The 9789-nt window shown below is 34.2% G+C and overlaps 1 protein-coding gene across 3 annotated transcripts; it reads right to left on the bottom strand.

Annotated features, from left to right (window-relative positions):
* Positions 1-221: 221 nt before the first annotated feature.
* Positions 222-4184, bottom strand: LOC148622768 (uncharacterized). 3 transcript variants are annotated; one of them, XM_088572946.1, is made up of 3 exons: positions 4136-4184; positions 2660-2732; positions 222-1471 (listed from the first exon to the last, which is right to left on the bottom strand). In XM_088572946.1, exons 1-3 carry the CDS (start codon positions 4178-4180, stop codon positions 366-368), a joined length of 1224 nt encoding a protein of 407 aa, XP_088429072.1. In that variant the 5' UTR covers positions 4181-4184; the 3' UTR covers positions 222-365. The 3 variants fall into 3 exon arrangements, with proteins under 3 accessions (XP_088429072.1, XP_088429073.1, XP_088429074.1); XM_088572947.1 differs by lacking the exon at positions 4136-4184 and adding an exon at positions 2857-2969; XM_088572948.1 differs by lacking the exons at positions 2660-2732; positions 4136-4184 and adding an exon at positions 2430-2632.
* Between the last annotated feature and the right edge of the window lie 5605 nt (positions 4185-9789).

Genomic DNA, 9789 nt, shown 5'->3' with positions numbered 1-9789 from the left:
AAGTTTCCCTCTAATTTATGATGAATAAAGTAAACGTCAGTATTTTTCAAAGAGTCACTGTAAATCATTCGTTTAAATACAACAGGTACAAACGTAAGTAAATATTGGTCTTGAACGGAGACTAGTACAGAGCCTTGTTCGTTTTTTTCCCTAATTTGTTAATAATATACATGTATCTGAGTTCTATGTTCTATCTTCTGTTTAAATGAAAACCATCAGTATTCCAGTAAAATTTATTTGCTGATAAAATAAGATTTACATTATGGCTGTTTTGCAATGCTTGTCTGTTTTCAACTGAACTCACTGCAGATATTGCTTTATCAAGTAATATTGTAGTTTTTATTAAAGTTGATTTGATTTTGGAACTAGACACGAAATACTGGTGACCCGTCCGTCCGACTCGAATTGCTAATTAGAGAATAAACTTTGATTTCACATGCTTTTAGAGATCCATGTGTAACATAAAGCTTCATTTCTGAAGATATAGAAATGCCCTGTGGATGATATATACCATCAGATTTCGTTATCATTTGTCGAATGAACTCTCCGTCCTTTGTAAAGAAGGACACCCGATCATTATAGTGATCAGCAACAAAAATGTTCCCGAACTGATCACAGCTTACGCCATATGGAGATTTCAGTTGACCATCGTTCGAGCCGTAAGAACCAAACGTCTTTTTAAACTGTCCACTTTCTGAGAACAAATAAATGCAATGATTTCCAGAATCAGAGACAATTGTATCTCCTAACGGTGATACTGTAACATATCTTGGTGTTTTAAAACTACGTGATCTGTTATCAGGAAGAGATAAATCCTTCGACCACTTTCCATTCCATTCGTGCACAGAAACTCTCCGTGATATCGTATCAGAAACAATGATTCTATGGTCCTTACTTACAGCTAGTCCACATGGATCTTGGAAAAATGACTCACCGAAAGATGACTCGTCACAATCTCCGGTTTGTGAGAGTTTGACCACAAGTTTCTTTCTTCTTGAAGTTACCAGAATAATGTCTTGGTGTACGGCTACACCCCAAGGCTCTATTGTTTCTTCATTATGTAGCGACAACGTATTTTTACCGGACTTAGAGAACATGATTAGCCGACCGTTCAAAAGATCTGACACCACACATTTTCCTTTCTCCATCACTTGGATGTCAGGTCCATCCTTTAGGTTTCCACCTCGCGTCCCATTACTACCGAAAGTTTTGTAGAGAACTGCGTGACTATTGACCTCGCTTTCGAATGAAATATTCGTTAGTCCCCGAGCACAGTCTTCGTCTTCGCTTGAACTCGTGAAGTCATGTTCTAGCATAATTTTGTCGTCGCTTATTCCGTTACATGTTTCGTCCATCCAATCAGTCTCTTCAGCTGAACTCGACCTAGCTTCCTTCAAGTTTTCTTTAGATTTAATGGGAAATAAGTTGAAAGAAATTGACTTTCTCTTCTTTGTTTCTGTTGGTTTAGGATCTACAAAAACGACATTTTAAAATACAGGTGTATTCGAGAACCAAATTACTATCGAGTTGAATTCTTTAATATTTTTTTTTATATAATATCAATTCACTCTGTACATTAGATGAATCAGATGTTCATTTTCAGCAGCTAGGATTATTGATAATTTAGTAAGTTTTTTTTTTTTGTTCAATTGAAGAAAAAGCAGAATATTGAAAATAACTAGATTGATTTAAATAACTTTATTACTACTGTAAATCAAAGGATTCCAAGTTAAATCGGGGTTTAGATTAATCGGCTGTCAGAGATCAAATGACCTGGTCATATGCCTTTGTAATCACCGGAAGGTTATTTTCTAGTTATATAAACCTGTTTATATTATTCTTAAAATGTAATGATAGACCAAACTTTCATAGCAGGTTAAAAGGATCTTAATGTAAAAACATGTATCTTCAATGAATCTTTAACATTGCGCCTGGTGAATGAGGATATAGAGTACAACTCATTGTTAATAAAGAATAACTAACGGGAATTAACGTCAGTAGTAAGGGGTGGGCTCTTAGTAACATAGTCGGTAAGAGCGCTTCTTGTGAATTCGTATAGTAAACGACTATAAATAAATACAACCTATTACAAGTTATGGTAGTCAATCTTTGATAGAAGTACATATGACATAGGGGAGGGCTACATCCTGCAGACAAAAATCCATCGAAACAACCGCATGACATTGCGTGCAAGTAAAAGTCATAACACTAGAATGCAGGAGGTCAATCAGTGTATGGTCCGTTTCAATATATACATATTTCTATTGCAGATATCATATGTGTTCAAGACTCTTGAATATTCATTTGTTGGTATAAACTATGTGTATTTTTTAATCTTTAGACTTCACTTCCTTGTTTTTTTCTAGATAAAATTTTTGGTTTTTATAGGCAAACATTGTTACAATAAAATACCGGTTCGTATACCTTACCTCCATGTTCTGTGAGATTTCCTTTATCCATAGTTTTAACATGCACACGTATGTAGTCCTTTACAGATAGCAAGAAGCACTGGGTTTTTTTTTTAACGAATAAACATATAAAACATTCAAGTACAATAAAACTGTGTGTCTTAGGGTTTTAACTATCAAATTCTGATCGACTGCATCATATATCTGGTCTTGAACCAGATTTATATTAAATATAACAACATATTACTTACTGTAAAGGACATTTGTGCTGAATACCGTCATGGTAGAGATCGAGTTTCGGCCGCTTTTGTTCATTTTTAAATACTACAGAAAGATAAAAAGAGAAATAAAAATAATGTGATTTTAACAAAAGCTAGTCACACCATAATACACGTATCATCATATTACATACCTAAAGTATCGATACTTAAGAAATATGCATAGTCACATCACCCAGTCACGTTCACCTTCTTCATGACAAACTTTACTTGAGGGGTCCCAACTCAAATTATAAATATGAGGGAACCAACTATTAATGTATTTATTTTGTATGCAAATCACAGTGCGAATCGTTGCGGTTAATAAAAGAAACCCTACTTGATCATTGAAATAAAATTGTTTGTTCCTTAGATAGGTTGTCACCGAGGTGACCTAAAGTAAAAGTAGGCATTATAGCCATAATTTACTGTAGGGAGCTCAACTCGGGTTGCAAACATACGATCATATATCTTTAGTATGTAAATGCCATGTACTATCAAAGAAAACTTTACTCTTTAAATAGTTTTTTTTTGTACTCTAAAGAAAATGAGTCATTAATACCATACTTTACTTCATAAAATGCTTTAAAACAAAACTTTTCGGCATACATGATTTACAGAATTAAATCCACTGTAAATGTGCATTTTATTGCCCCGGCCTCTTAAGGTGAAATTTAGGAATCTCCAGTCATCTACAGTAAAACTCGAGGTTAAAATCCAAGTCTGAATACAAATTTATAAATTACAACGTATTGGTTGTAAAAAAAAGCGGCATCGCCATCGTTATGCCTGTTTAAAGAATATAGAATAATATATATATATGAATTTATACTGACAATATTTAATAAAAACTCAACAAATCAGTTGCTTCCCACCTCCTCTATCCGGGTTGAAAACTGACAGTTCTCACTCTTGGAGTTAGTTATTTTAATTGTAAATACACATGTAATTTAAACAGTGTTTTAAATTAAAAAAAATGAGTTCTGAAATTCAAATTTGTATATACGTTTTAGACGTCTGGTGAGTTTGATGCTGATACCTGTAGCCAAGGACAAATATTGACGGAAGAGAGGAATAAAACTGCGTTGTGTTATGACTAAAAGGCCTCGGTCCATTATTTATTCATACACGTGACGGGGTTTGACAACGCACACATTTTATAATCGTCAAAGCAATTCGTCAAGAGATCAAGTCAAAATGAACATTGGGTGCAATTACTGCCACTGAATATCCAACCAGTGTTCCCGTTTCTACCTTCCTAAAACCAAGATAACGTCTAAAATGGTTACTTGCGGAGAAGCAATTACTCATACTTGTTACTTCATACATCAACATAAAGCAGTACTCAACGAAGACTAAACATTCTCATGTCTTGGTCGTCGTTAGAATGACAAATACTACAGCGTTGTAAATGTCTTATATCCAAACAACTAGTAATTTTATTCTATAAGAAAAGTCCATCTAACTTACCCCGTGAGCTATAGTAATCCAGTCTCCACCTTTACCCTTTGACATGTAATGTTTCGTTTAAATTTGAATGGGTTGTGGCATTATTCTAATATTAAGTTCAATTATTTGTCATGTAATTTACATAAATGGCATCAACAAACACACCACGCTTTCAATAAATATTTTCATTAAAGCTTTACCAGATTATGTGGTGAAAGTGTCCACTTTTTGTCATTTGTCCGGACTCGCTCAGTATCGTGTGAAGTCACCCCTATTTATTATTTGAAAAAAATGAATAAAAGGTGTGGTAAATTGTGTACGACACAAGATTAAGATAATTATAGGTATTGTATTTTAGTAATGTGATACGGGGGCCACAAACTGATTTTAAGATGTAATTTTTCAATTGGTAAAGGCGTGAAATATTCGAGAATTAATACTCAATAATCCACTTTGAAATTGGGAGGGGAGGAGGGTGTGAAAATCAAGAACATATGCGAAATTTAAAAGAATATTAAGCCCAGAAGAAGCTGTGCCTACTCACTGCGTGTCTACCAAACTAGAAGAAGAAGAAAGGAGTACAATTTTATTTTCCAATTAATGGTCTAGATGGGAATGGGCATTTATAAACAATGTTGCTTATAACAACTAGTCGATAAATTGATTATTACTCAAAAGACCGGTCACTATTTTCCCATCGAAATTTTTATCGAAAAATTTTCCACGATGAAATTTAGATTAACATAGATAACACTTTATCATTATTTCCAGTCTTCAATGCGGTTCCACGGTCGCTTAAAGTGGTTCAAAATAAAACACACGAAACCCATAATAGATTGTGCACCTTAAGCAATAGCATAAAATTTTGCCGAAGGAAAATGACAACTTTCAAGTAAAAATGAAAGGTATAATGAACCCTATAAGAACACTGATACCGGATAACAATATTATATCTCGATAAAGCTGACTGTAAATATGTGCGTACAAAACGGATTGAGGAAGACATGGGCGGAAAAGTTTCGTTCCCGAGGATTCCACTAATTAAAGAAATGGTTGTCGTTATTACCGGAGGAAACACGGGTACGTGATCTCAAAACATTATTAAGCTGAACTTTACACAAACACTTTAAATATGTATAATTAACCCCATTCTCTATTCCAAAAAGTGTGTTGACATGTCCTGAAAACAAGATGGAAACAGCAATATAAGGTTTGTTTTAACAATGATGATTAGATCTGAATGTAGACAAGTCCGACGTTTCTTGAATGCTTCGATATTATTTTATTGTTAAGGGACATTTCCCATATCCTTCTTACAAATTGGGGTGACTTCTGAATGATGGAGGAATAGATCATTTCTAATATGATCATTTGTCCAGATCGGAGACATTCATACTGCGAAAAATCCACCAAAATCGACCAAGAACAGTTATAGACACAAAATTGAAGCCGGATATAACAGAGCTAAGACCAACTTTCCTACTATAGAAATCTTGAAATCATTTAATTACGGATAAGTAAGTGTTATTACACATTAGAAAAGAATGGCGCCCGGGATATTATCACACGGTATGCCAGCTTTATTCTTCAAGTAAACACAGTAGTTGCATATTTAGAGGGCACTTTCGATATATTGAGGAAGTGATATTGCCTCTAACATCGATAATTCCCCTCGCCTGCGACTCAAGGCATCATCAATGTTTCAGGCAATATCACTGTCAATTGTACAGTCCATTGAACTATTGTATAATCACAACATAAAATTTTGAAATACCATCTGTCCTTTGAAATGATGACGAAAACGGTAATAGAAGATATGAAAGGACGTTTGAATAATAAAATTCCAACCCAAAACTAAACAAAAAATGTGCCGAAGTAAGTCTCTAAACAAAAACATTTTCTTACTACAGATACTTTGTAAAATTGTGAAGTCAGTTGGGCAACGGGCACTACACGTAAAACTGGTCGCAAAGAGTTACATATGAAACAAAAATTTTGTATGAACTTCGACTTGACGATAACTTTGAACACTTTTCTATTATGGATCAGATGGTCTAACGTTTGAGCAAACACAAACACATTTAATGTCATACTAACTTAATCGTTGATACTTTTCACTTCATTATCATACTCCAATATTCTACCCAAATATATTAGCTTATAACAGAATCTTCATGAAGTGTTTATATTATAATTTGCATACATATTTTGGGCAAGGAAAAGGATTAAAAACTCCGGGAAACTTGTTACCTTCCTGCTTTATGTCGGTATTTGTGTGACTCATTTGACGAGATAGTTAAGGTCTGTCGCCTATATGTTGTAGTTGCATTCCTTATCAACCGTCTTGCACATGTTTATAAATGGTGCGTTTTTTTTCATATATCACAAAACGTGGAAATGTTTTAAATTGTGTTGTTTTGGAAATGGATACATTTGGGGCAAAACAGACGAAAATGCGTTTTTAATTACTTTTGTTGCTCACTTTTCCCCATTCCGTTTCATCACTGATAAGCAGTGTAAATTGTAAAAAATAAGGATTTTTCAATGAAAATCTCGGACATATGCAGTTTTTGAAACTGATCTGACTTGTTGTTAGAGTCCTGTAGAAATGGACAGGTTCTTGAATTGTGATGTTTCTCAACACAATAACTTAGCAATTTGACTTAAACAACATTATAAACTGAAATTATATAAATACATGTACTTAAATTTTCATAAAATATTTGTTTTGGTTCCTTACTCTTTCATCTACGTCAACATCCCTTAAGCTCCTGCGTTTGGAGTTTTCATATCATACGTTATGCCAAAAGTTGCCTTAACTACGCGGACTGTCTGTACGAAGCTAGACTTCTTACAATTAGGCTTCTGTTGATACAAGGTTAAAGTTATCAATACAAAAATCAGACGTCGTCATGGTGTATCCATCTGCACCGTGAGACCGGATTTTGTTCACCGTTTCAGTTTTCCTTTCCTCTTTCATCTACCCCGGACTTGATATTTTCTGAGCAACTCGGCGGGTGTTTCTAGAAAAGCCTAGGGCGCTTACCCTACGGCGGCATCTGTTCCATAGTTACAGATTTTAGAGGAGTGCGGGTCGCTAGTTACTTTTGTTTCTTTGTACGTGGTATTTTGGTTATTTCATGTTATTTGTTGTGTATGTCTATTTTCACTGTCTAGACTAAGTCTTTATACTTGCAATGTATTATTTTGATATCCGCTCCTATCTTGGTTTCCTTGATAACTCTCTATCAGTTCGGACAAAAACCCCAAAATTAATCGCAACCCTGCTTTTGTGGTAGGTAATATTGTTTCAAAAGCTTTTCTTATTAATAATATCCAACATTTTTTTATGATATTGCACGAAGCTGAAGTGTCTACGGACGACGACTGCATATTTTTTTACGGTCGTATTGTAGTGGTCCGGGGTTTAGGTTGCCCCAATAGGATGCTGCTTTGGGGAATCCCGCCAAAAACCAGTCAGCCGGAACGAGGCAGACGTATCCAGACCTTGAACAGTACTGTCGAATTGTTACAGACGTTGAATTCAGAAAAGCAAAATAAATTTTCCAGTTCGGTGTACACCATATATTAGTAAGTAGTCGTAAGCACTATAGTATAAAAGTCAAACGGGTTACGTATAAAACGTTCGAAATTTTAAGTTTTATTCCATTTTTTATTTTTCCGACGCAGCCAGTATAGTTTTGCTTTTTACCCTTTGACCTTAAAGACGCTCTGCTATGGAAACGCAAGTCACCTGATCGCAATTCTGTTTCCCGATTGACCAAATACTGATAACGTTCGAAAAATCCGTATAGAGAATTGAAATAGCGTGCTATGTGTTATTTTCTTATATGAAATGTAGAAAATGAAAGGAACAGATTTTTTTACTGCGTTGCAATTTTTTTTAAGATAGTACCTTTTTTTTGTGTGTTTTTTTTTTTTTTTTTGTATTCCATACATATTTTTATCTTGCACACATCATAGTATAGATACCATTATAGTTACGGCAAAATAAAATCATTGTAAAACATTGCGGCCCATTCTTCAGTAAAATTGATGGATACATGTAATTTCTTTCCTTTATAGGAATTGGTTATGAAACTGTTAAATGGATGGCTATGTTAGGTGCTCCGATAATAAAAACCAGCAGATCTGAACAGAAAGACAAGAGGGAAATTAATTTGCTATTTTGACTTTCCAAAACAGCTGCACAAAACTGATTTTATATTTACACAAATTACTTCGAGAGAAAATGTCATGGGCATGCCAAGGCTACGAACTTATAAGGACATAAAATGGAAAATTTCAGTTCCATAAAACAGAAAGTAGATAAAATAGAGATTGAAAAATTGTTACAACATGTTTCAGTGTTCATGGTATAATGTTTCTCTATAATAAATTCCCCATCTTCAAGTTGGTTCTCTCTAAGGGATATTTCATCAATAAATGTATGGGAGGGTTGGACGGCAGTTTTTTGTGACCCAACTACTCATACATATTCTTAAAGGATTAATGCAACTCCCCTCATACGGCACGGAAAGGGGAAAAACACCTCATTTTTTACATTTGAGTCTTTTTTGTAAAAAAAAAAATCAATAAAAAAATCAATAACTCAAAAATAAAATAAAAGAATCATCAAAATTGGCAGGCGTATAAAAATGCGGACAGTCCAAGGGTAGTGATAAGGACAAAGAAAACTGATAATGCTCAAGCTGTAGGTGAGGCGCAATACAAGTTTTTTCCCACATCGCACCCCTTGGGCCACTTGCCTTGGGCAGTCCGCTTATCTGGTATTGACCTGGCATCAAAACAGATAATCGGACCGGTTACTTTCAATAATTTGGATTTCTTAACATTGTCTTCTGATCAATGTTGAAGCAATGGAATGTTAGTATTACTGATTTGCAATTACATCAAATACTCACGCATCCTTAATATTTTAAAAAGGGGGTTTCGTATGTCTTCTTATTTCCGTCTCTCCTTGAGGAGAATCGGGTCGTTAGGGTTTCGATGTACAAATTCATAAATTGGGTCCAGGTTATCATTAATTTTGCTGTCGGAGAGTTCTTTGTGATGTCATCACTTACATGTGATTTGGTTTCGGTTGGCAAAAAATCTATTGAGTGGCATGGGGCATCAACTTTAAATCATCATAACGTTTTCATTTTTAAAGATAATTGAAAAATTCTTTTGGTTCCTAACATTGCGAATGAAATTCTTTTTATCCATGGAATTTTGAAATAAATATTCAGTAATTAGACTATATGTACACAAGATTTTACTTATAATTTTATACAAATATAGAGGTTTACATATAAATATCACTTCAAATTTATTTTTGAAGTAAAAGAGTTACAAATTCACGTACATAATATGAATTATTTTATCTAAATGAAACATTTTACGGAACCAAAATTGGATATAAAATAAAAAAAGTTGTAAAGTTTTGAAAATTGGGATTCTAATCATGAAATTGTCAATTGTTTATATAGTTGTTTATTTGCCAACCAAATTGACACTTAATGATATGCAAATTAGTGAATATAACATCACTAATGAGTTTGGCGAACTCGCCTATATGTCTAAGACAGAGTGGGAGAATGTTCTCTATGCTATAGCGTTATCGCCAAGTCTCTAGACTGACATGTACTCTAACAGAGTTCTTCGGTCAGATA

Source organism: Perna viridis, chromosome 3, assembly GCF_037379345.1.
Source record: "Perna viridis isolate PV_CMFRI_1.1 ecotype Kerala chromosome 3, ASM3737934v1, whole genome shotgun sequence".
Taxonomy (NCBI): Eukaryota; Metazoa; Mollusca; class Bivalvia; order Mytilida; family Mytilidae; genus Perna; species Perna viridis.
This window is presented reverse-complemented; position numbering and strand designations above follow the sequence as displayed.